The 27097-nt window shown below is 40.0% G+C and overlaps 2 protein-coding genes across 7 annotated transcripts in view; both read right to left on the bottom strand.

Moving 5' to 3' along the window:
- Window positions 1–1347: 1347 nt before the first annotated feature.
- LOC117380638 (protein sel-1 homolog 3) lies at window positions 1348–10804 on the bottom strand. The gene is made up of 23 exons (XM_033977472.2): window positions 10716–10804; window positions 9257–9719; window positions 8952–9078; window positions 8439–8563; window positions 8084–8199; window positions 7894–7955; window positions 7310–7442; window positions 7099–7225; window positions 6875–7012; window positions 6563–6765; window positions 6295–6474; window positions 5818–5937; window positions 5218–5358; window positions 4926–4988; window positions 4675–4848; window positions 3840–3967; window positions 3669–3752; window positions 3508–3598; window positions 3334–3421; window positions 2349–2458; window positions 2154–2281; window positions 1980–2082; window positions 1348–1530 (listed from the first exon to the last, which is right to left on the bottom strand). The coding sequence occupies exons 1-23, from the start codon at window positions 10767–10769 to the stop codon at window positions 1402–1404; spliced, it is 3087 nt and encodes a 1028-aa protein (XP_033833363.2). The 5' UTR covers window positions 10770–10804; the 3' UTR covers window positions 1348–1401.
- Window positions 10805–11507: 703 nt separating this feature from the next.
- The window catches only part of stim1a (stromal interaction molecule 1a), a 31127-nt gene continuing 15537 nt past the window's right edge, over window positions 11508–27097 (bottom strand). For 2 of the 6 annotated variants that reach the window (XM_055225885.1, XM_055225884.1), the window contains 7 exons: window positions 25980–26157; window positions 19785–19962; window positions 18542–18709; window positions 18343–18443; window positions 17175–17404; window positions 14577–14952; window positions 11508–13894 (listed from right to left, as the gene is read on the bottom strand). In XM_055225885.1, the coding sequence (XP_055081860.1) occupies window positions 13381–13894; window positions 14577–14952; window positions 17175–17404; window positions 18343–18443; window positions 18542–18709; window positions 19785–19962; window positions 25980–26157 (1745 nt within the window). In that variant the 3' untranslated portion in view covers window positions 11508–13380. Of the gene's footprint in view, window positions 13895–14576; window positions 14953–15512; window positions 15588–16788; window positions 17405–18342; window positions 18444–18541; window positions 18710–19784; window positions 19963–25979; window positions 26158–27097 lie in introns of those variants that run through there. The other 4 variants (XM_055225886.1, XM_033976692.2, XM_055225888.1 and 1 more) reach the window with 3 other exon arrangements.

Genomic DNA, 27097 nt, shown 5'->3' on the forward strand with positions numbered 1-27097 from the left:
ATCTATGTGTTGTTTTTATGGCAAAATTGTTATAAAAAAGTTGTCCAAAAAGATTGCCTTTGCCCCCATAGTTTCAGAAATCTGTGAAAAACACTGATTCTTCTGAGTGGATTTGTTAGTATTATCATTTTGAGGATTGAGCTCCCTCTGCTGGACCATAGTGATATCAGCAATGTCAATATTTGAAGTGTGGTCCAACAAGATACTCCTACTTTCTGTTCCTGCTCGTGACACTGAGTCTACAGACAGTTAAATTACTGTGTGACACACATGTAATAATCATGAAAGGCGTGGACAATGAGCAACATATTTTTATTTTACTCACTGAACACATTAAATACAAAGCATAGAAATATTTTAATAAAAAACATTTCTGAAAGAAAGTATAAATATCATTTTCTTATATAAAAAATATAACTTTCCATCATTGTTCCTTAGTCATCCAGGTCTGAAATCTGTCAACTGGACAAAAAAGTTATAGGAGTGAAGACATTTCGCAGCTCATTTAAGCCACTACAGCACACACTCAGAGTTATCCGTACACTACAGCACAGGGGTCAAGTGGTTCCCACAAACACAGAGGGAAAAAGTAGGACGAACAACATGTGTAGAAGCCTCCTCGGCTTGTACATATCCAAAATGGGCCTTCAGCAGATCTAAGAGAGCCAAAAAAGTCTATTTCAAAACCTACAAAGACAGAAACAAAGCAATGTAGTCTACTCCATTTAGTGTAGTGAAGAGTGCAGGGAGAGATACACTGGAGAAACTAAACAACCACTGCATAAGAGAATGTATCAAAACTGTCATGAGAGTTCCTCTGGACCCCAGTCCATTGTACATCTCCATCTCAAAGCCACTAACCCCTCCTTTGAAGATAGTGAGGTACAGATCTTAGCCAGAAAAAAGAAATGGTTTGAGAGGGGAGTTGAAGAAGCAATTTTTGTTAGGGAAGACACTCCTTCCTTGAACGGAAATGGGGGCCGTAGGCATCACCTCTCCCCCATATATAACTCCATCCTCAGACCCAAAGCAAACAAAGAGAACAATAGAGCTAGCCAGGATGCCAATAGGTGTGGAAATACCCATTAAGGGTGAATAAATATGCTAATTATGACTCAGGCACAGTGCACACTCATTGTAGCTCAATAGGCCTAGCCTACATACAGAAACTGTAAACAATAGCTGTTTCCAGTTTCAGTGTAGTTAGCTCATCTTTTTGAAATAGATATAAGGCAGTGTCCACCAGTAATCTGACCAGAACTGAAGAAACGGCTTGGATGAGCACCAAACACTCTTCACTCCTACAATTTTTTGTCCAGTTGACAGATTTTACTTTTGGCTTTTACTACTTTCCATCATTGTAAATACAGTACATATTTAGGTCCATGCTTGTTCTTGATCTCAGACTTCACCACGTCCTGGCTGTGGCACTGGTCGTAGTCCTGTGCTGGGACTCCTGCCTCTCTGCCCATATCTGCTCAGGAGCAGATAGAACGTTGGGGCCAGGGTCGCTACCAACACACTCCAGTACTGTGGGCAAACACAAGGATTAAAACTGCAATTAAGGATAAAGGGCCCAAAACCAGCATACCCACACCAAACACCTCTGTGAAAGGGCTTCATCCTGCCCAATATCATATTATGTTAGAAATATGCGCTAAACTGTGCTGGGCTACAGGGAAATAGCTGAGATAATTAATAAATTTGAATTTTTACATTTTATTCATAAGCACCTTTCTAACACCAAAGGTCATTTTACAAAGCATTAACAAAATTAAACCAACATCAATACAACTATAAGAACATTAAACAGAAGAGTCGAATCTAAAAAGGTCTAAAAATGTACAAATGCAGTACACTGTTAACATAATGGGTCAATGTAATGTCACATAAAATGATCAATTATTTCGTTCCATCACTTTTAAAATTTCCACCACAATTAGAAATATCTTCATATAAAAGTTTAACAGTTACCTTACCTTTATAGAAGCACTGTAGTCCTCATGTAGCTCCTGGAGGTAGACACCGAGGAGGGTGAGACTGCAGGGCAAGAAGGAATCTGCATCATCCGAATCCCTGCATCTGAAAGACAGAGGTATAACTGTGCTGTTTTGTTTCCCAAATCAGTAAATGCGTGTAACCACTCCACACACTTTTGATATAAAGTCTTCAGGATCACACTCTGGTTTGACTGGTACAGCGCGGAGAGGCCCAGATCAATGAGTATGGACAATGGCAGCGTATATCCCTCTTCCACCAGGCATCCAAGGTTGTAGAGACCCTGGAATATGCACAAGTCAGAGGTCAAAGGTGAGTATGTGAGGGGTGCAGACAGGTCAAGCGCTGACCTGTGGCTGCCTCCTCAGAGCTGCTGTTGTGTACATGTGAGCGGCAGTATCCACATCCTTCTGTCTGCCTCCATGACCCTGGTACAGCATATCACCCAGCTTTATCAAGGCTGAAACGAAACATAACCAGGCACATTTAGATACAATGCAGCAACAGCAATCATCTGGCTTTGTATTCTGTTGTTTATCTCCAAGCTCTTCCCAGGTGAACTTCTGACTCTATCTCATTATAACCTGTTATGCATAGGGATAATGGCGGATAAAACAGGGACGTTGGACCTTTATATTATGCGTAATGGATGTTCATATCTCAGCATGGTCACTCATTTTATTAAATTGGCCATGTATGTTTTTCCTTTTGTGATCTAAGCCATCATCTATGTAAAGGTTAAGGCTGCCGCAGGTTACTGCTCCTCTTAACAGATAAACAATGCTGATAATGTCAGGACGTATCACATCCTGCTTTTGGCTGCTGGGACTTTGTTCCCACATTTTGACATTGTTGAAACAAGGGCTCAGGACATGCTGGGGGCTTAGACTGCAGCCCCAGCAAGTCGGCCCCGGATAAGCAGAAGAAAATGAACGGATAACAAGGGCTTACAAGATTGTGGTATTAAAATACACTGGATACTAGGAAAGAATGCCTGGATTTATAAAATATTCTGAGGGAGGACCCCACACCCCGTTTAAATGTGTGTATACTGTCCTTGTGGCTACAGGTGTTGTGAGCTTCTGGGATTTTTCAGTCTGATGTTGGTGATATAAATACAAATACAACTGGTCGAGGTGATAACAATGTTGTCTTCATTTTGAATGTGAATCACCACTAGTTGAACCTGGTTATGCGGAACTGAAGGGGCGAGGGCCCCAAAGACTCTGATTACAGCACCCTGAGGGCCAGGACTGGCCCTGATTATCTTTATTGATCAAGATCTTTCCAGTGTCTCAAGTGTTACTTGTTCCACATGCTGTTAAAATGACGTACCATAAGTGTGTGGAGTCACACTGTGGATGGTGAGATTATAGTATTTCCACATGCAAGATGAAGTGAAAGCAGGATGTAGAAACTGTCCCTGTTAACATAAAAAAATCCTAATACTTATACAAGCTCTGGTGTTGTCTGATTAACATAGTCATTTAATGTTCAATGTAAACTTACTGTATTCTGTTCACATAAATATGCCACATTAAACTGAGCGTCTGCAAAACCGGATTCAGCAGCCATGAGGTAGAACAATAGAGAACGAAGCCTGATGGAGAAGAACATTAGTGCATATGATGAAACACAGTATTTTGAATACCTTCTACAACATTCCTTACATGTCATTCTTCAAGTACGAGTCAAGTCCTCTCCGTAACACACTGCCCAGGTACCCATTGTGCTCAGCGGCCCATTTGGACAATCTTCACAGTGGGATGAATGCTGTGCTTTTATGTGTACAATTAAAAGAACTTTGGACTTATGATGTTACTATAATGTTACAGGCTCACCTCACAGCGTCAAGTGGTTTCCTGTCCACATATCCAGGTAGCCCCGTGGTCCAGATTTCTGCCACCTGATTGGCTGCTTTGATGTGTCCTCTATTGGCTGACTTAAGGAAGTACTGGTATGCTAAAAACTGTAGGAGGAATCAATAAATAAAAATGACACTGTAATTAACATCCAAACTAGAAACTAGAATTTAAATTATATGCATTTTTTTCAAATGTCACAAATGTCCCATCCATGGACTTTGTTCATGATGCCTACCAACTATTGCTGTACATACAATTTAATGTAATGCTGTTTCTAGCTTTATGAGGAAAATGCTTTCAATTTGATTCAATTTGCCTTATTGTGATGGAAGCTTAAGTTTAAAAAGTTTTAAAAAGTGAAGTATGATATTTAAATGCATTATTATATTAGAATTTACAGCTAATAATAGTAGCTAATAATTTATAATCAGGATAAATTTTCATCTTTTGGGGCTCCTGAGTGGATATGGGGTCTTTTGCATGTAAGCGGTCACATTTTTATGTAGCGGTTGTCCACATTCAAGGCATCTAAAGCACTTTACATCAAGGAACCACTGACACATTCATACACCAGTGTACACAGACACTGGTGAGGGGGGTTAAGTGTCTTCTCCAAGGACACGACAGCATTTATTTGTGGGAGCTGGAATCATCAACAGCCAACCTTCAGATCAATGCATAAAAGCTCTACCAACTGAGCCACTGTCACCCATGCACATTGTCTGCTTAACTAGAAACCCTATCTGAATAACCAATGCACACATTTTTGCTATTGATTATTTTTCTCTAGTGAAAATGTGAAGTATGCGACCTCGTTGGGTGGTTTGTTTGGGTAGTTTCCCTGTAAGTACATGGCTCCCAGGTTCATGGCAGCATCAGGACTTTCCAGGAGGTCCGCGCGCTCCCACAGTTCCACTGCCTTCACGTAGTTCTTCTCATAGCGCTCGTAGTACCATCCCAGAGCACTCAGGGCAGGAACTGAACCCTGGGGAAATTATAAAGAAGGTATTAGAGCGGAATCACTAGACAAATTACGGCTTAAACTGTACTGGCTCGAATTACCCTGTCCATTGCTTTCTTGAGATAAACGAGCGCTTTGGGAATGTCCTTTTCAACTCCTTGGCCCTATGAAAATGTTATTAATAATTACATGATGGGCCAAAATATGTAGGCAAGTCCCGTTTGTTTTATCATTTTAATTGGTTAGTTGTGTAGTCGAGTGCCTCAGACTTTTCTTTTTATGGTCTAAAATGTATGTTTTTTTGTTGTTTCATTACTATTGACCTTAAGTTCAACAAATAAAGCATTTAATGTGCCCAATTTTCGATCATAATCAATGCAGTTGAGTACCAACCTGCAGCAGTACTATGCCATAGTCGTACATAGACACAGGGTCCTCATGCAGCTCGGCTCCTCTCTGATAGTGCCTCGCAGCCTTGTGAAGGTCACTGGCCACGCCCTGCTGACCCCAGAACAGCATCTGCCCCATCATTTGCTAAATAATACAAACTCATATTTACTCATCTGGAGGTGGTAGTTTGACCTTTACACACACCGCCCTTGTGTCCTTGGATAAAACACTTAGCAGTAGACAGCACATTTTCTGCTATCTTTATGTTGCAGTTGCGGAAAGAATGGAAAACCAAAGTCTGTCTTTTCCACAAATAGACGTTTTAACTCCACTCCTTGCATAAAGATCTGCACTCAGATGATAGCATTAATTATTTAGGCACTGCAGCATATGCGTAGTCATTTTAAAGTCACAAGAATGTTTTGACTAGTATTTTTTATAGTGTAAATGATACCTTATTGAATTTACCGCAATTATTTAGTCATAAGTGTTTCTAAACCTCATACAGAAATTTACCCTTTTAAAATGTCTTGATAACTGCTGTTGATTCCCTAGATGTGTTCTAGTATTTGTGAAGTATGCTTGTTTGTGTGCATGCGCCACCTCAGCCTGCGCCTCTCCCTTTTGAGCCAGGAACTTGAGCCACTGGAAGATGTGGTGGTCTTCACTGGTCTGCTGCTCCAGTGTTTCCTCGTCAGTCAGGTGAACTACCTCAACAGTTGCCTGAAACAGCAAGTTTGCAGAGAATAACAAATAAACTCATCTTGGTACACAGAAATAAATCTCTCTTCTTTGAGTTTTAATACTATCAAAGTGTGAGAAGTATATTTTGATTACACGTTGCATTGAAAAAAACATGAAATGAAATGGAACCCATACCACTTTATCCCCCTAAAAACAGGTATAAATACAATCCATTTTAGATGAAAACATAATGGCACTTGGCTAATACTGTACATATTATTTTTGAGCCATCACTGAAAAGCGTTTGGGCACCCTGATATAAACTGTGCATGTAGACATATGGCATAGGGTTAGCTAAGAACACTCTGCTGGTCCTCATTTGAATGGTGTTGTGACCTGCTGAGCTGAGGGGCAGAGACGGTCAGTCACAGTCTGCTGGCCGATGTTGGCGTAGTAGGCATAGGCCAGATCTGGGTCTGTGGGCAGTCCGGAAAGACCATGGAGATGTAAGAAGCCCAACCGCAGGAGAGACAATCTGTGGTCCCCCTGAGCTGAGAGCAGGGACAGGAGCCAGGACTGCAACACATGCGCTCAGAATGTAAAGAAACATAAACTAGGGCGATCATAAACACAATGACCTCATTTGTCTGATCATGTCTTTCACCTTGTCCGAGCTTTGCTGAACCCCCAGTCCAGCGGAATAGAGTGCAGCAGACAAGTGCAGTGCAGTGGGCTCATGTAGACAGCCAGCCTGCTGCAGCCAAGGCAACACTGTCCGGACAGAAGAGGGCGACAGAGAGACACCCAGCTTCTGCAAAGACAAGCGGAACAGAGCTCGGCCCACAGCTTTCACACTCACTCTGCCTCCTGGAACAAGAGCAGAGCACAGATACAATACTATGTACAAGTCTGCTCTGTGTTTGTGGACAGCTCTTTGAAAAGTTCATTGTCTGTGCATAAATCTGACCTGACCTACCTCTTTTAGAGACTAAGAACCTCGCCACCTTTGCAGCATACTTTCTGTTTGCAGGGACAACCACCCAGTCCTCACACTGTGGACCTCCAGCCTGTCTGTGAGTCTTCATGTACAGGTTATAGGCATCCAAACAGCTCTCTGGAGAAAAAAATAAATAAAAATCTGTCTTCACATCAGTGCTCAACTCACCAGCTCCACCTACAGGCCACAGATGCACACATTACCTGTGTGAGTCCTCTTATGTACATATTCTTTGATTGTCAGGCTCATGTGGTGGTGAAAGTCATCACACTTCTGCAGCCAACTGCTCAAATTCAGTGCCCGGATACTGTGTGGAAGTTCTTCTGCAGTCTGCGAGAGAGATACACTTAGGTTAAAGCAGGCAGACAGACAGACATTCACCACTAGAGTACCCACAGTATCAACCCGCAGTACCTGGACATGTTCAGGGATCCTGTTGCGATAAATCACCACTGGTCCAAAGAAACCCACCACTGAGCGGATGAACTTGCCTCCTCCAATCACAAAGTAGCCTTCAGTGTCGTCCATCACCAGGTTATGACTAAATCTGTAAAGTAAATACAGCATATATAGATATAGCATTTGAGGAAACACCATATAACACCATATAAATCGCTCACTTTGAAAGTCACTCTTTCAAATTACGAGTCACGATAATTACTATATCGATGTACTGTTCAATATATGTTAGATGGAACAATAATTTTTGGGGTCAATATTTATAGCAGGTACTTTTTCTTTGTAATAGTGGGAAGAGTTTGGTTATTTTTCTGTACTACAATTAGATCTGAGTTGTAAAGTGTTGACACAAACAAACTACTTACCGGTAAGTTAGTTTCTGTTATTTATTGCAGTTCACATTTTTTTAACAATACTGTACATTGAGAAAACTTTTTGGGGGGATAATGCAGCTTTATGTTTTGGTTCCAATATTATTGTTTATCATCTATATTTACTTCAACAATATATTGCACAGGCCTAGTTGTAGTGAGACTCACAAATGCTGAGCAGAGTGGACTCTTTTCTGGTCCTTCTCCAAACACACCATGGACACATCCACCTGGGACATTGTGGAAATAAACTGTATCACATCTGAGTCCAAGAGTTAGCGTGGCAAACATCTCAAACACGAAAATGCTGCACTATGATAGAAGCAAAAATTATTGAAAACATCCAAAAGGGGCTGACCATAGTTCCATGTAGCTCCACTGTGATGTGACACCACTCTCTCATGGGGACTCTAAAGGAGCAGAGGAAAGCACTGGACAACTGAGCCTCTCCACTCACCTGGACATGCAGCTGACCTGGACACACACCAGCATCAAATTAAAGGTGCACTATGTAACTTTTCTGGTGCAGAGTCCCCAGATATTATGTAGACTATGCTATTAACATGTACCTGAATGGAGACAAGCAGGTGATACCACTAGGCCAAGTTACAGGTCAAAAAGGTCATAATGCCATACTGCAGGACATTCCAGACAAAGCAACAGCCAAGCGAAATGAGAGAGTTCAAACATCAGAGCCTGAGTTGAGTTTTTACCTGAGGGAGTGAGAAAAAGCGCAGGAGTGACGTAGCTTCCCTGTCGATCGATGCGATGGAGCACGCCACACAGACTCGGCTGGTTGCATGGTTCAGTCACCAAGAGCCACAAGGAAAACGCACATCTATAGAAGAATGTAAATAAGGAAATGAAATGAAACAGAGTGAGATCAGTAGGGCTGTAGTCAAGTAATCGGTCGATGCTGAAGATTTGGTATTGTCTGGTATTTATTTATATATAAAAAGGCCGATTAAACTTAAACTGAAACCTAAAAGGGCAAGTTTAAACTGTCTTTATATGAATACACTGTTTCTTTGTACTTTTTTCTGTACAAGTTGTTTTGTTGTAGTCTTGTGATTGCATTTTGGATCACATATATAATAATTCTGAAAGGTTTTGCGTCACCCTCTTTTTAGTCGACCAATCGATCAACAGGACATGCCTTAAGTCGACTGAGACTTTCTTTAATCGACTACAACCCAAGAGATCAGCCTTATCCCATCTGCTCATACCTGGCGAATGAGATTTTCTTAAGTCTGAGATGCTCCAGGAGTTCATTGTTGAAGGGCTGCAGTGTCTTAGTGATGCCGAAGTGTTCCCCAGTGGAGGCAAAGATTGAGGACAGCAGAGTGACCGTCTCTGAAGGACAAAGACACAGCTATGACGCATCTATGGATTGACTAGAACAGTGCTAGTATTGTCTCAAGCTAATTTGAAGTGTTGCGTTTTTCTAGTGGGCCCCAAGTTAAACACCTTGCACAAAATCTGCTACACTCATTATTTAAAAAAAATCATATTGCTGCATCTTATTCCTTACCTTCCTCCATCGGACACACCATTTTTTCCAACGGATGAGCTAACATTTGCATCTCTGCTCTCCAGCCAAAGCACAGTTTGTGTTGTTTCAGTGGACGTCTGTATAAGGGCTTTGGCTCCAGCGATGCCACGTCTTGCACCACCAAACTGCCCTCCCCCATGACTATGAGGGACACCCGCAGGAGGCAGACGAGCACCCACTGGGAGAACCTCACTGTCCCATCTGGCCGGTACACCAGCCAATCAGGAAGGACCAGGGTAAGGGAGCGGATTCTGGGGTGCCCTGGCTCACAGCTCCAATTTCTGAGCTCAATGGTCAAAACTGAGCCAGAGTCGAAAGATACGATGCAGTGGAGGTGGACCCAGGCTGGTTGCTCACAGGAGTACAGGACTTTTAAATGTTGGTCTGGAACAGCTTCTTCTGGTGGGTTTAGGAGAGACACTCTGTTCTCTGCACATAACATCTGGATAAAACAGCATTTAAAGGGGACATATTATGCAAAATAAAGACTACATCTTAATAAATGAAATTCTGTTGCTTGCTACTGTGAAAAGCCATTAAGGAAAGGTGGATCTTCTCATTTCTGGAGTTTTGAACATGGAGTTAATGGTCCCATTTCTATTATAAAGTCGTTTTAGATCAATATTGTGTTTTATAATGGACAAACTTTAAAATGATAACTACTTTTTTATAGTTCGATACAAAAAAGTACGAAAAGATACGAAACAGCTTAATATGTCTCTGTGTCTTACATGGTCACTAAATATTTGATAATTAGTCTGGTCTTTTTGCAGTTTTCCTTGTAAAATCTGCACCAGAAAGAAATGAGATCTATAAACTCACATCCGACATAACTGTTTTCACATTTCAATACTCAGTTAACTCCAGAAATCAGACAATGATACGATTTTTGTGTGCATGTAAAGCCAGTGTAAAGCCAAGTACTCTTGCAACGAAGTATTAATTAAGTTGTTACTAAGCCTGAACCATTTGTAATAAAATACTTGTTCCAAACTATGGCACTAAACTGATATACATCTTGCAAGTATTAAATCAGATGTGTTAATACAAAAATTATGGAGGTTTTATGCCATATTGTGGAACATTAACTTTAAGATACACTTGTAAAATTACCCATGGAGACAAACAAGTGTCAAACTCTCCATCAGAAAAGTTACATAGTCCAGCTTTAACAACAGAGGAGCAAGAGAGAGTTGATCCATGTTTGCCCTGCTATAGGCCTACTCTTTTTCTGCTCTGGGGATTGAGAGATATTCTTAGTATTTGGCGCAGGAAAGAGGCTCAGAACTGTGCTGATGTTGCATGTCTCTCAGTGTTAGTGATATCTTAAAATCTGTACACTACAAACAAAATTTACACCTACCTAGCATGAACTACTGTGCATGACCAAGGGTCCAAATGACACTAGGCATACATCTTTAAAATAGACAAGACCTACCTGGACACAGAGAACAAGTAGACATACACGTATGTACAGTGTAGCAGTCTCCATACTGTTACTGCATTGTGAGTATAATGAGTGTTCAGTGCACGTCTCATCTCCTGGAGTGCATCCTGCTCCACCTGAGCTTATGTCAACACTGCAGTGAGGTCAGGAGACAGGAGTGCCAGCACCTTTATTTAATACAGGGGAGCCCAATGAGAGCACTTGGGCTCAATTTTTCAAGGATGCCCTGTTTAAAATACAATACAAACAGAAAAAATTAAATTAATTAATAAAAAATAACAAAAAATAAAACAAAAAAACCCCAAAAAACAAACCCCAAAATAAATAAAGTCAATCAAACATATAAACATTAAAAATAGGAGCAGGTATGTGTATAAAAGTTTGTTACCAGATTATTAAATTGGGGTTGTGTCACCAACGTATCCTATTTTGCTTCACTAAAAAGAAATACACTTAAAGGAAAAGCAAAACATCTTTCCTGCCACAGTTTTAGTCCTTAGACTTATACAGTCTGATCTGGAATTAAATGTTAAAGTATCAATATTTAACATACAGATGAGGTATTCTGGGAGTTTTTGTAGTAGTCCCTTATCTATACATTCCATACAGTGTTGTTCTCTTCTGACAGTGATGGTCAACCTACTTTACCACAGAGAATAGTGATGGGTTTCAAACCCATCACCTGTGATAAAACGAAAGGATGAATGAAATACTTTCTGTAACACAATTCCCAAAACCACTTCAGGCTCCTGTGTGAAGAAATGAACCCAGACAATCACCAAGTGGATAGTTTAAAATAGTTTATTGCTTTCATGCAAGAGTGCCATAAGTCTCGGCCATCACAGAAGATGCAAAAGTACAAATATACTGTCTGTAATAATCATAAAGTAGACTTTGTTAAAAAGACAGCAGGAAGCGCGCACGCGTTCTGCTTAGATCATTCTAAAGGACTCTCATCAGAAGTGTTTTCTTGTCTGTGGAGTATAAATAGTATGTGGCATTATAGCAGATGACATGCGTCAACACAACAGTGCATTCTACAGACGCATCCATATTTACAGCGCTCGTGCAACTAATGTACAAACTAGTTTGTAAAAACAGTTTTTCTGCAATCCATTAGTGTAACATTGAACATTCTGATTTGGCTTACCAGAGCACGTGGCCTTTACTTTAGATTTGACAGATAATGGTTTTAGGTAACTAAGGAAAATTTGGAGGAATAAAATGTGTTTTAGTTTGTTTCAAGTTTCAGCACGGTTTCAGCAGTGTAAACCTGGCATTTAAAGCAGTACTGCGACACCTGCGTCGAATTCCATCTGAAGTAACAAATACATTAACAAAAGAACACTTGAAACAAGCCCTTTTCAGTACACAAAAGTGGTTCTTTGTGTTTATGCTTTATACTGAATCCCAGTATTTAACTGGGACTAAAAAACACGAGCCATAAAAGTTGTAGTAAAACTTTGGTTTTGGGGGTGACAATACAGGTTAAGAAATCTAATTAGATCTAGCAAATATGAGGGAAAAACTTGTACACAAAACATTTGACACTTCCACTGTTGCATATTTTCTGTGTTCACCCAGAGACCACATTCATAAACAGAGCACTTGGATGAAGCTAGTGCTCGGATCAATAAAGGGACGTACAGGGGCCGCGGAGGGACAGGTGAAACGGAGGGACAAGAGACACATTGCAGCAAAGGGGCTACACACACACACACATAACTGGGGCCTCTGTGAACAAGGCCTTTGGCACATGACTGGTCTTTGTCCAAAAAGGAAGTTGAGGTTAGGTTCTACCTGAAAAGATAGAACTGAAGCATACATTTATGCAAAGAACTTCATCCACAGCCCTTTCCAACAGAACCTCTCACTGACATAATTGATTTGCTGGGAACCATTTGTAGAAAAACAAATGTTCACATGGACGTACAAAAGATTTGCCCTGGACAGCTACTAATAACTACTAATACTGTGTGCTCAGTTAGGAGTACAAGGAAATAAAAGTGATTTATTTCTTATAAACTTTACCATCTTCACAAGGTATATCTGTATCAAAACGGATTAAAACTAATCATGTCTGTATTGCTCCACCATGTAACAGCATAGTACATTTACAGTGCATCTGAACTGACGGCCAAATATTGAGCGAATGACCAAAATGTATTTGGTGGTGTTTTGTTTTTTCACAATGACTTTGTCATCTTTAAATTACCATAATTTAGCCAAATCAGCATAATAAAGGAAAGTCATTTCATCTTGGCCTGTGGCCAAAGTAACAAGTGTAATCTAAGCAGATTAACAAGAACCAAGAAAACAGGCATTCAAAGATGGGACAAACCAAAGAGGGGACATGCAAAGTGGTAAAGGTCCACAGGGACACACCAGTTTGAGCGGCACTGATTTCGCACTCAATAAATAATACTTTACAATCCAATATACATACTACCAAAGCCCATATTCTACAATGACCAGGAAAAGCCAGTCCACCTGGTAGGTACCAATCCTACAAATATACAAAGGAACCAAAGTGCCATCACCAGACCATAGACTGTATATTAGAAGACTGAAGACCACAGACTGTATTTTTTTATACACTCTATGCACCGGACCCAAAACCACATGACCCTAACCCTAACCAAAAGTTTATTGAGCCCTATTTCTTCTGCTTCTTGAAGATTTTGAAGGTGTGTTTCTTGCGACTGGCGGTAGAATCTGTATCGTCTCCCGTGGAGCAGCTATCTTCCTCCACCGGGCTCTTCTTGGAGGAGAGCTGAGGGATACGGGTGCTGCCCTTTGACCCCAACATAACCCCCACTTGCCCCATGGGGGAGGGGGTGTCGGGTTCGGTGGAGTTGGGGCTGAGGGAACGGGAAGACTCAGACATGTAAGTGTGGATGTCCCCAGCGCTGTTGGAGCTCTCCACTCCATAAACCTTCTTCATGAGGAGAGGGCTGTCAGAGAGCGGTTCCCCGTGGCCCATGTCTGAGACGCGGCCGCCTCCGTTCGGGGTGAGGCCATGGAGAGAGACCGTGTCGTCGGCGTGTCGGGAAAGGCCGTAGTGCAGCGAGGTGGGCTTCAGGATGTGGCCTTTGGAACTATAAGCCGCCAGCCGGTCACCCACTTGGGATAAGGACAAGGAGGAGTCCGAGTCAGAGCGGTTTAGGTCCCTGTGCAAAAAATACTTGTTAGAAGAGATTACAAACAGAAGTTATATAGTACGCACCGCATTTGAAAAGCCACTGGTTAATGACGTAGCCAAACACAGCAGGAAAGCATGTCTCAAGTATGAAACAAGAAGCACTGTTATAGCACAAAGTGTACAACTAGAAAACAGCAAAAACATGTTTTTTTTGTCTAAATCCCATCGTCCAATTGCTGGGATTCAGATGACATCACATTGTACAGGCCAATAATATTTAATACAGATGAATAAGTGCAGTACAGTTTTGTTATAATAAAGAGCGCTCATGGGTCTAGTAACAGAATATCAGTAATAGAAAATATCAGATTCAACATTTATGAATTTTGATACTTCATGGCAAAATACAATGTCAACAGTGGGCAAAACTGTCTCTTGCCTCTCCCAAATCCCGTGTCTTCCGATTGCCACTCTGCCACTGGCTACAAAACAATTTCCGAAATACATTGGTAGTTTAGTAGTTAATGTTTCAGACTCAAATGTTAATGTGTTATGAAAATATGCACATCCTAAAACGTAAACTGCAACTACTCACAATCACTATTAGACATTTGAAACCAATGGTCTATATGACAGATGTAATGAAACAGAAGCTGGTTAGAAGTCCCATGCTCATGCAGCGCGAGTGAAACACAGTGGGACACGGATACCCCAAGCTGCCGCTACATGACGAAAGCAGATTGGCCTCGGACAGGGACACATCAGGAATGGGGTCCATGGGCTGAAAAGAAGAGTGGAAGACAGCGCTTGGCAGACAGGAGGCAGAGGAGGACAGAGAAGACACAGGATGGCTGAAGGCGGAGTAAGGGATGGAGGGATGTGACACGGCAGAGGAGAGGGGGGGCAGGGGCAGAGAGTCCAGCTGGCCGAATGACTGACTGCGCGACTGCCTCAGCACAGCCCTCGGCCTGGCAAACGAGCCCTCCCCCTGCTGCCCTGGTGACAGGCTACTCTCTACCAACCTCTGGGAGCCCATGGCCAGCTGTGGGTCAATGTGGCGTTGGCGCAGGGACATCATACTGGGAGCTGTGGGCACAAAATAACAGACATATTCAAACATGTTCCAAATGTTCAGTTAGACAAGGAGAGAACAAGGAGGGGGAAAGGAGGCAAGGTGCTGGAGCATGTCAGGTTAGTTAGTTTCTGAGTTTATCTCTCAAATAAACCCACTTCCATCACTCGTTTGCTAAAAAAAGCTGTCAAACTATTTCCAAAAATAATGTTCACTTGCTGGCCAATCAAATCACTGCTTTTTTCAAATAAATAAAACTGGGGTCAATGAGCAACATGTTATTAGGTTTCCAGCACCTGTCTCAAATCTTTCCAAAAATCACAAATGACTAATCACAGACATGATGAAAGAGTCCCTTTGCCGACACAAAGAGACGACAAACACACAGGAGTGCAGGAGAGTCACTGGTGAGAATGAAGTGAAATGGCACTACTATGAACACTGCTCTGTTCCATTGAGCTGTGTTCTACTAGCTGCTGAATGAAACACTGCAGTAGTTGCTCTGAGAAGTGAAGTCTCGGGCAGAGGCGGGAGAGAGAGAGAGGGGTGGTGGTGGCATGAAGAAATGTCCAACCGGAGTATTTCCTGCCGAGGCGAGTGTCAGGGACGACGGACCACAGCTCACTGGCTCTCCGTTCCAGCAGCGCATCTGCAGTCAGGCCAGACAATCATGAAGGGGCTAATGGAGACAGTCACAGTAGAGGGAGTGTGCAGCAAGGCTGGCCTCACTGTTAGCTTCACTCAAACCTAGCACATGCTGTAGTATCAATATGTCACACAAGTTTATAATGTAAGTGTTCAAACGATGTAACCTAATGTAAAGCAAAGAATATTTCTGGGGTTGTGTTGTTATGTACATAAAAGATATTGAGAAATTATGTTTAGGTTGTTACGGCTAAGGTGGGCTCTTTGTATTTACAAATTTGGCAACCATTTACTAAACTACTGCTTTAGTCACTGTCACCCCAGGACAGACTGACAGCCAATCTGCACCAAACTGGTTTCTAGACAACAACCACTCACTCACAAAAGCCACATTCACCCAGGCCACATTTACACAGGCAAGGTACCTGCAGTGTCTTACGCAAGGACACAACAGAAAGCTTTTGTAAGAGCTGAGATCAAACCATTTATCCATAAAAAACCCTATTATTGTTTTTAGCATTTCCACCAGGACCATTTTAGCTACTCTAGTGTTTAACAACAGCTGTACAACACAGTATAGAGCTCAAGCATTTTTGGGAAACAACTAGGACTTCAATTTTAAAGTAACATCATTGATTGTCCAGACTCATGGAGAAGAATGGCCTAAGTGTGAGGAAGGGGTGTTCATACTCAAGATTTAACTATGCAATCAACTACACAGCCAATGAATCATTCAATCATTTGCAAGCTGTACCTGATGAGCTGCATGTGGCTCCTGGCTAGAAAATGTATATAAGTAAATGTAACTAAGTAATGTTTTGCAATGTTTTAACCATTAAAATGTTCAAGTTAGTTTTATGTGATTGCATGGTGCACACAAATGCACAGACAGACATTAAGTATTAATCTGAAAAAGTGGAAAGACCCAAAGAAACAGAGAAGGGACATGCAGACTGCACCCAAAGAGAGGGAGTCATAAACCCACATGTCCAACGGCTCAAGCACCAAGCCACAAATGTGACAACTTTTTCTATGCTAGCATGCAATTTCCTGTTGCAACACCTTTAGTGTTACTAACGTGAAGAATGCACAAGAGTGTACCATATGACTTTTGCTGTGATTTTAAACTATTATTTTGGTTCTGATTCCAGTGACCAATAGTTCTAACCTCTTTGATAATAAGTTGGCAACACCACTACAAATATATCAGCACACAGGTTTAAATTCAGAAATATATTTTTTTTGATTTGAAAAAAAGTTGGTCACAGTTATACTTTCAATTAGTAATCCAATTCAAGTAAACAGATTCAGGAACAAAAGTATTTGAACAAAGGTCATGACATGAACTAAAAGTGGGTGAAAACAGGACAGTTGTGAGTTTACAGGTGGCACATACGAAAAATGTAAAACAACACTCGTGGCAGTTAAAATCCTTGGCTCAGCCCTTCATGAGGACAATCTGGACAGGTACAGTTAAGGTCCAAATCTTATGTGTGCTGGCTTTTGCTTTTCCCTGGGTGGCCCTTGGAGTGCCTAGAGCTCCGCTTGCTACTGCCCCCAGACAGGCTCCCAGACTCAGATGAAGTCTTACATGACAGAGTTCCAGGCATGATGTCCTCCTCTAGCTCCTCCATGTCGTCGGTCATGATGAAGTGCTGTGGCGTGGCTCTTCCTCCCATGAAGCTGGGGTCCAGGTTGAGAGCCGAGGCCAGTGAGGGCAGCCCGGGGTTGTTGACGATGGTGAAGCCTGTGAGGATCTCGATTTGCTGCCACCGGTGCAGTCTCTCCCTCAAAGCGGCCGTCACCTCACCCAGAGCCTGCCTGGAAATAAGAAAAAAAAAAAAAAACACAAAGGCATTTCAACCAAAACTGTAATGTAATGAATGGTGAACTGGTCAGCAATAAAAAAAAGATAATTTTTGTTCAACATTTTAACATATAATTATGGTTCTTATTTGCTTCATTTGAACCTGACAGAACCGGCATAATATATCACAATCTTAAAAAAAAAAAAGAGTTATTATCAAAGTCTGCAACGACTTAGATCATACCTTCCTCTACACAAAAAAAAACCTGTAGTTTAGACTGCTACAAACATGGTCCGAAATGCACGGGATTTATATCGGTTTATCAGTTCATATTTCAATCTTCTCTCATATGTTAATGTAATTAACAAACTAAACCAGGGATTCTCTTTAACTTTGTGGCCAATGGTCCGAATCATCATAGTCAGGTCCAAAGGTTCAGATACCTTACCCTCCCCTTTTTTATGCTATACGTTATGTTTATTAAAATTAATTCAATGAATTGTATTTAATATGTTTAATACGTTGTTACTATAAGAATAGGCCTACTGCTTTTATTAGTATTATCTCTCTAAAAGTTAGTCACACTGCATTTTTAGGGGTTAAATCCAATAATATAAGACACAGTTATAGAGAACAGGCCTCACAGAGCCAGACCCGCTCCCTCCCTTACAACCTGACATATTGTTTTAATAGCAAACAACGAAGTTAAATCTGTCAACTGGACAAATCTTGTAGGAGTGAAGACATTTCGCTGCTCATCCAAGCTCATCCAAGTTCTGGGGGAACTGAAGAAGCGCGTTGGATGAGCAGCGAAACGTCTTCACTCCTACAAGATTTGTCCAGTTGACAGATTTAACTTCGTTGTTTGCTATGGATCAGACCTGGACGACTCAGGGTCTACACAGACATATTGTTTTAATTTTAATTTAGACCATTTGAAAAGTGTCTAACTTTGCTGCCAATATTTTGTGGTCCACATCATCTAGACAAGAGCTGTGAGCCACGTGGAAAGTCCCAAAGAGAGTGTTCCTCTTTTTCTTGATCTTCTCGGCCTGTAAAAAAAAAAAAAAACAAAAAAAAAAAACCCAATGACATTTATATAGGCACTACAGCAGGCATTCAGAGCTTTTGTGCTGCAGTAGACACATACCCCCTCTTTAGCCACTAGGAGCTGCCGTTCTGCATTCTGCTTCTTGATATTATAGTACTGCACTTCCACCTCATGTGTGAGCTGCAGCCACTTCTGGAGAGGCTCAGGGGGGGACCAGCCGCTCCGGGACTCCAGCTCCTTCTCAGCTTTTTTCAAAGCCATGCGCACCTATGCAAATGATCAGAGCTTATGTAAGAAACTTTGTGTTAGTGGCACTTTTTAAATCTTGCTGTACAAAATGTCTTTAGGAACATGAAGGGGCTGGTTCAAAAATGACATGAACAAAACAAACTAAGCAAAATTAAAAGGAATAAAATGGTCATACTAGGGGTGTGTGATATAGGCACATGCATTTATGTAAACAGATGGTGAGTACCATCGGTTTACTATGAGTACTGTATTCTTAATATTCAAAATGTTTAATCTCTCCTCATATTGCTGCATAGTTGTACTGCATAAGTGCAGTTTGGATGCCCTGCACTTTGCCACGACAAAATGACAAATGGATCCAGATGTCCTAAGTTAGCCAAGAATTTCTTTAGTAGACTACAGCCCTAACGAAAAAACTACAGTGTGTCCATAAAGTCACTTTACTATTTAAACATTTTATTACAAAGGCAATAGATAAGATAGATTAATTAGATTTGTTCTATTGTACTCAGTAGTTCTAAAAGTTTTTAATCACATTGCATCTCTGTATTTCAGACATCCTGTTTATTAGAGAGGCATCCTTTTGAATGAACCCCTAAGAAATGGCTACTCCTCAAGAGAAGAAACAATGTGTATCATGGTTTATAGAGACAAAATCAGACACACAGACTCAACGAAACTATAGAAACTATAGAACAAAGTCTGGAAAAGATCCACCATTATGTCCGTCAATTTGTGCATGGCACAAGAAAATTATGGAGACAGGGACAGTGTAAGACAGAAAAAGAAGTGGGCCACCAAGAACATCTGAGGTGCCCATATAGAGGTGTATTAAATGAAGACAATAGAACAAGTCTGATTAAGATATCTTATCAACTGCCTTTGTAATATACTTTTAAACTATAAAGAGTCTTTATGGACAGCCTGTATAAATATCCTAATTATGATGTCCTGATTACATGGCCAAGTGCTGCAAGTCCACCCTTACAAGGAAACAAAGAATTGAATTAATCTTAACTGACAGATGCAATGTTTATAGTACTCTTAACCGTTAAAGTAGTAGTAGTAGTAGTAGTAGTAGTAGTAGTAATACCTGTTCTAGCTCCTCCTCTGCGTACTTCTGGCGGCTCAGCTCGTTCTCGGTGCCCTCTCGGAGCTCCCTCAGGCGCTGAGCTTCCTGTTTGGCAGTGTTGATCTCATCTCTCAGCTTCTGCTCCAGGTTCACCTTTTCCACCTCCACTGTGCGGTGCTCCTCCTGCGCTATCTGTAACCTGGAGAGCAGCCCAGGCACAGGATTAGTACAATTATCTAGAACATAATACCACATATGTAGCCAAATGTGCCCTGGGACAGACTGGCAGTCATGGAGAGGCTATAGTGGCTGAATAGTATCCACAACCACTACAGTACCACACATTCATTCATTGTGTTAAGAGAAGTAACTGGTCCAAGGGTAAAACAACATGAAAGAACAGGATCTGACCCACCAACTTTCTGGTAAAGCCACTGTTGCAACAGTGCAACAGTGCTTATTTAGCTTGGACACAGATTATGTAAATGGAATTAATGGGAATTTAGGAAATATTTAAGATGTGGATGCAATATTTTATTTATTTATTTATTTAGAAAAGGGACAGTGCATATTAATGAACATAAGATACATATGTAAATATGCCAGATTTTAGCCACAGGCTAGTTTCCATCTGTTGTCCCTGGACAGGTTGATAGACATTTAACATAAAATACCACATACACAAAATACAGTCAAATACATACAGGGCAGGACAGAAGCCAAGTCAAAAACATAAACTCAGGAGGGTTACTACAACTTTTAAAGTGCTGTGTGTATTGCACAAATCCTAAAGTGCTGTGTTTATTGCATAAGTTCTAAAGTGCTAAGTGTATTGCACGAGTTCTAAAGTGCTAAGTGTACTGCACGAGTTCTAAAGTGCTAAGTGTATTGCACGAGTTCTAAAGTGCTAAGTGTATTGCACGAGTTCTAAAGTGCTAAGTATACTGCACGGGTTCTAAAGTGCTAAGTGTATTGCATGAGTTCTAAAGTGCTAAGTGTATTGCACAAGTTCTAAAGTGCAAAGTGTATTGCACATAACCTGGCAAGGTGTATTGTACAAGTCCTATAAGTCGAGTATTTTATGTAAAGCTAAAACTGAGTAACTATGAATTGTGTTCACATGTTTGTGTTGATCTAAGCCACTCCTTTAAATCCCTTTTAAATGTAGTAAAAGTGGGTGCCTCCCTTACAAAAGTGGGAAGACTGTTCCACTCTATCACTGTATTGCTCTTCACGTTTTTAGGTGTTGCAAAATGGGGTCACGACTCACACCGTGTTTATCAGGTGTTGAAACATTCAGAAAAGGGGGTAGTAATATATTATTATTATCAAATATTTCTAAGGGACAAAAATACATACAATAACTATAGATAAGTGAGGTTGAGCTCTGTTTGACTGAGTGTGCATCTCCTTCTGACATTAATGTAGCAACTGGAGACCAATTAAACAAATAAGTGAACATTAAACAGGCTGGAATGTAATTTGTGCTGACAAGTTGTTGAACTTTGTACCATTTTTTTTTTTTTTTTTTTTTTTTCAGGGGGATGGACTGAGTAATTATGGGATGTTAACCTACAAATCAATCTTTCACTACAGACCCTTTCAAAATGAGAGAAAAAAACAACTATGTGAATAATCTGAAAGTTTAAACAAAAATGTTTTAATGAATGATCTGAGTCTTAAAAACCCATTTCATAATTACTTCACTAAGGACATCTTCCATTGCAAATACGTAACCGGAAACAATGGATAACCCAGGGACAACACGGTGCATTTCAGCTGCTCGGCAACAGAGCAATGAGCGATCGGAGCGAGGAATGGGCAGCTGTCAGCATGCCATTTCCCACCAGCACTGTAGAAACACTGGGGATGTCAACAGGGATATTTTTACACCAGACTATTAAACCATCTCCTAGCCACTGTCACAGGGGCCCACAAAACATTACATAATTATAACCACACATACTTAGAGTAGTTTTTTTCCACACCTTTTAACAGCCCCAAGTCCTAACTGAAAATGGTAACAAAAACATTACAGTTTTGATATCAGAATTTAGGCAGGGTGTTCCTAAATAGGTAATATAGAAAGTTACAAGTCAGAAAAAAATTTTAATAAATAAAATTATACCAGCCATTAAACAGTTTCATTAATCTTTTTTTAATTAATTAATCTCTCACTTTTTTTTTTTTATTGTTACCACATCTAACGTAACAAAAAAAATAAATAAATAAAAAAAATAAAAGGTTTTGGGATGTGCGAATATGAAAATGTATTTTTACTGCTCTATTAAATTAACAAAAATGTGTAGTCTGAACATTAATAAAATATGAATGATTATATGTACTACTTGTGGTTATTTATAGTGACTTTTAATCTCAAAGTTTTAGCAACAAAATGTATTCTTCTGCAGATTACGCAGTACAACAATCTTTTCAAATAGCCTAACTGCGATTTCACTGCAGTATTTTTTATTTTTTTTTCCATAACCAAGCAGTTAATATCTGAGGTTTACAATACCACTTGTACCAATTGCACTGGCTGTTACAAGGATAAACAAACAATACAGCAAAGCTACTTAAGGGACACTAGAGGGCAGCACTGTCTAGCCATGTCCAGCTAAAAAGTCCAGAGACGTGTAAGATGATCCTGAGAGTCCACTATGGAAAATGTATCTGTGCACAGTGCTGCTAATGCGTTGGACCCTGACCTCTGCTATTCTCTCACATGGATTTGTAAGCACTGGCACCGAAGCAAGCACCAACTGTTGTTTCATCCAACATAGAGGTGGGAACTGTATTAAAAAATTTATACTAGCACGATTACAATATAAAGTATATCATCAATGAGCAAAAAGAACTGCAAATATACATTTTTGTCAATAACCCCACCCCTACTCCAGCAATAGGAAATCTTCAGCGTCACTGTTTCCACGAAGATGTTATTGTTTTGTCTGGAATGTTCCACAATATGGCGTTAAACTTATCCAGCTACATAGGGACAGACAGGTGCTGCAAATAGGCCATGTAACTGGTCAGGTCTGTGGAGAGGTTCCCGAGTAACAATATGTATAATAAAATGCAACATAGTTAAGTTTAATATCATAGAAGTACTTTCACTTTGTCTGCAATATGCACCATGTCATTGCATTTCGTTGAAATAATTGCCCGATTTGCACTTCGCTTGGGATATTTTGACCTTTATTTCTGTTCTGCTCGTTGTTTGTTTATAGTTTTGTCATTTTAAAGTAGTATTATAAAAAAAAGTTTGATATCATACTGTAGAAACTTCAAGCCAAACATCTCCACGGAGACAAGCAGGTGGTATGCATTCCTCTTGAAAAATAACACAATGCACTTTTAATATTGCGCACATGATAGTGACACATCCTGTAAGTGTTAAGTCAGGAAGTCTAACGTCTCCTGGACACATTGACCTTGTTTCCGTGGTCCAGCCAGCCTGTCTGCACACCACGTCAAACAGCAAATGTGGGTGAATTAGCACCGGAGCCAGTGTACCGGGAGCTCATGCCTACAACGCCATCTCCCGCTATGGGACACAGAAGAAAACCCTCCTCCCACTGTGCTACTCGACACCGCTCCAGGATCTGCTTAACGGTATGGAAAGAGTGCAGCTGGCAGCAGGGATCAGAGAGCTACTGTAACAGGCAGACAGGAGCCCAGTCGCCTTTGTAGGAAACGTGTGGGGACAACAAGTAGTAACAGGTTTTATGAAGAGTTTAGCTGGTTAGTATAATATGAGGGTCAATGGTGGGTGGGGGAGTATGGTTCTGCAAGTAAATGTCCCATTCATTTTTACATAAACTAGACCTAAACATATTACAAGTTTGACAGTGGCTTGGCTTATCAGCTCACTGATCATGAGCATAAAACAGTGGCTGCAGATGCATGCACACTCAAAATCTGATTATTATTAGATTTCTGATGTTCAAAGATTATTTAAAAAAAAACCCAACAACATCTGATTTCTGTCTGTTCATGAAGTCTCTGAATACTCACATTAGACTTTGCAGTTTAAATTTAAATAATGGTCTTAAAGGTCCAGAAATCAGATAATCAGATTTTGATTTGCATGTAACCGCAACCAGTGTATGCAATTAATTTTGTCAGATTTGAAAAAAGGAGGTGAAACTGTATGTAGATTTGAAATAATTAAATTTCTTAGTATTGACCCTGCCATCATCCTATACAGTCCGCTTTATAAACTTTTCATGTTTCATCAAATTTTAGATGCTCTACTGAAAAGCTGCTTCAAACATTACTATATTGAATGTAATCAAACAACACCCACAAAATCTGTAGTTTTTTTAAGCTGAAGTGTCAAGTGATGTGTTCTCTACAGCGTTGACTATTCAAAAGTAATCTCTTGAAATAACCATGATTTCAATTATGAAACAAATGATTATGATTTTGACCAAACACCATAGCCCTAACCTTCAAGAATTATTCACTATTGTTTACAAATTACAGGTATGACATCACAACATCAAGTGGCTAATATAAATCAGATCCATTTGTCGTAGTTTACTTAACAGTGCTAGAGAGGGAATGCATTCATGCTGATCAGGCCAGACATACAGCATAGGAAGAGAAGAGAGTTAATGGACCGAGAAATGTCCCTTACTTTTGTGCTTTTGGCAAACTTGTGTTGCTACTCTGACAACCGACTGACTCAACTCCTCAATGCATCAATGTAAGCACCTCTTTACCTTTTCCATGTGACTAATATGTTCATAGACTATTTCAGTTTCCAGATTTTTTCCTAGTATTTATAAGTGTTTTTCACAGTTAAATTATGTTATATTCATCTCTTTTTTGATATATGTTCTGTTCAATATAGGGTTGTCAAAAGTATAGAAACTAGATACTCATTTGAGAATCGCATACATATCCCGAATAGCTTTAGTATGATATCAAGTATAAGCCAACATAGACTAGCATACGCACATAAGTCAATACAGAACATACCTCGACACCTGAGGAATTACACAGATATGAGGCCACATGGTAAAATAAAAGAGTACTATGGTTTAATGCTGAAAATCCCATTCTATTGTCTAAAGAAAGTCTGTATCAGAATCGGTATTGAGTATCATGTCTCAAAATCAAGAAATTTTAGTATGGTGACAACACAATTTCAAGATAAGGCAAACATGAGGAACCAGTTTGATGTTGTGAAAAGACCTGTGTGTGAGGTTAAGTGTGGCCAATCCTTTAAAGGAGAGGAGACAGCACATTCCAGGCATTCACCACTACTTCTCTTCTGCTTGGTTTAACTGATTATCTGTCTTATTTTAGACTCAAAGACAAAATCAGCTGATGTCTTACGGGATAGTTTTCATACAGTATTCTTGATGATATGTTTCATAACAAAGCTGCAAAGATTGTACAGTACATGGATAGCTCTACCTAGCACAAAGCAAACTCATTGTTGCTAGTATTGTGAAATGTCTCTTAATATTCTAAAGACTCTACAACTGAATGCATTTCTTTTAAGTAAAAATTCCAATAGACAATGGCCCACAGAGCTAAGAACAATGTTCCTTTGTCCAGAACATTCTCAATTTCACTGTAGCTCAGTCTGAGTTGGAGTTTGAAGGAGACCCATTTGAATTTGTAAGATGCTACATTTCAGGTTCTGTATACATTTCTTTACGCAATGAGAAAAAACAAAACACACAAAAAAAAACTTAAAAATCTCTATCTGATCAGCTGCCAGCCTACAAGTTCTGACTAGTTTATAAAATTTCAGCAGCCAGTGCGGTTCTAGGCTCTTTTCCAGGCTATTCTTTACCTCACCAGCTCCTCATTAATGATCAGTATTATTATACATCTGTGCAGAGTAAGGCTGCAAGATATGAGAAAAGCATGTGACATTCGATAACTATGTTCTGTCTTGCAATATTTCAAATTACTTTTTGGCAGTTAAGTTCAGTTGATTCAAAACAAAAACAAAAAATTACACGTTTTACCGGTCAAACTGGGTCAAAATAAAAACCTAACAAAGACAAAATCAAGACCAAGCCAAGTCTAATGCAGGAAATCACTTTTCTAAAATGGACAACTTTATGCTGTTGCGATTTATTTATTTTTTGCGATATCGATTATTGCATCAGCCAATCTTGCGATATCAATATTTTCGAGGTATATTGAGCAGCTCTAGTGCAGGGTATAATGTTGTGTTTGTGTAGAACTCACTTCTGCTGCAGGTCATGTAGGCTCTGCTCGGCCCTCTGCAGACCCTCTAAGTCCTTCATCATCTTCTTCATGTGGTCTTTGGAGTAGCGGTTCTGGATGTAGGCAAACCAGCAGCCCCCCATTCCAATAACTATGGACACAACCAGCATGAAGTCCTTCAAGTGGTTGTGTCGGTTCACTGCAAGCAGACAGGAGACAATCAAATCATTTAAAAAAAATAAAAACATTACATACATAAAAATAAAAATGTGTGTATGTATAATTATGCTGTTAGCTTACTTAAAACAGTATTTAAAGATGTTAAAGGTTGGTGGGGAGAGTGTAAATTAACCTAATAGCTGCTACCATCAAGTTTGGTTATTTACAGTTTAGAAAGCAGTTAAGATGATCAAGTCCAGAGGTTTGACTTTAAAACATGGAGAGACTCTTCCAGGAGGAGGAGGGCACTGGAGCTCTACTGCAATCCATATCAAAGTCCACAAGGGTAGTGCACTACTGATTTATTAACATAATATTTAAGGTCTGCACTTAAAGAATGTATATGTAATGTGGATTAAAAACGGACACTTTATTTATGCTGTGTGGGTTATGTGCTTAGGTACACATGCCTGCGATACAGCTGTGTAAAAGGAGGCAGAGCTAATCTGTGATGCAATTCAGACATGAGCAGACAAGCCAAGTGTGACGCCTTCTTAGCAACTTGTACTGTCTACTGTTTAAGTACTTATTATCCAATACTCTTACACATACAACGATATGATTAGTGTACTTATTATAACTATAAAAAAGAAAATGTTTTGTAATTTGATTTTAGGGTTTACTTACATAATAACAAGCTGAATAGAGAATCTTTTATTTTCACATGAACTACTGTGCAGCACTGTATGTTTATAAAATGTGCTCTATAAATAAAGCGGATATGAATTTGGCAGGGAAATTCCTACCTTGTAAAAATATTTTACTGTAAATACAACATTGTTTGGCTTTCTTAATAAAAAGTATAAGAGAATTGTAGAACCTACACTAGGCACAGAAAAAGTACCGGTACTCTTTATGAAACAGAGGCCACATGTTTAACTTATGTGATAAGAGTCTCCAATACTGTATAACTCTAGCGC

The sequence above is a fragment of the Periophthalmus magnuspinnatus genome, chromosome 13, assembly GCF_009829125.3.
Source record: "Periophthalmus magnuspinnatus isolate fPerMag1 chromosome 13, fPerMag1.2.pri, whole genome shotgun sequence".
In the NCBI taxonomy this organism is placed as follows: Eukaryota; Metazoa; Chordata; class Actinopteri; order Gobiiformes; family Gobiidae; genus Periophthalmus; species Periophthalmus magnuspinnatus.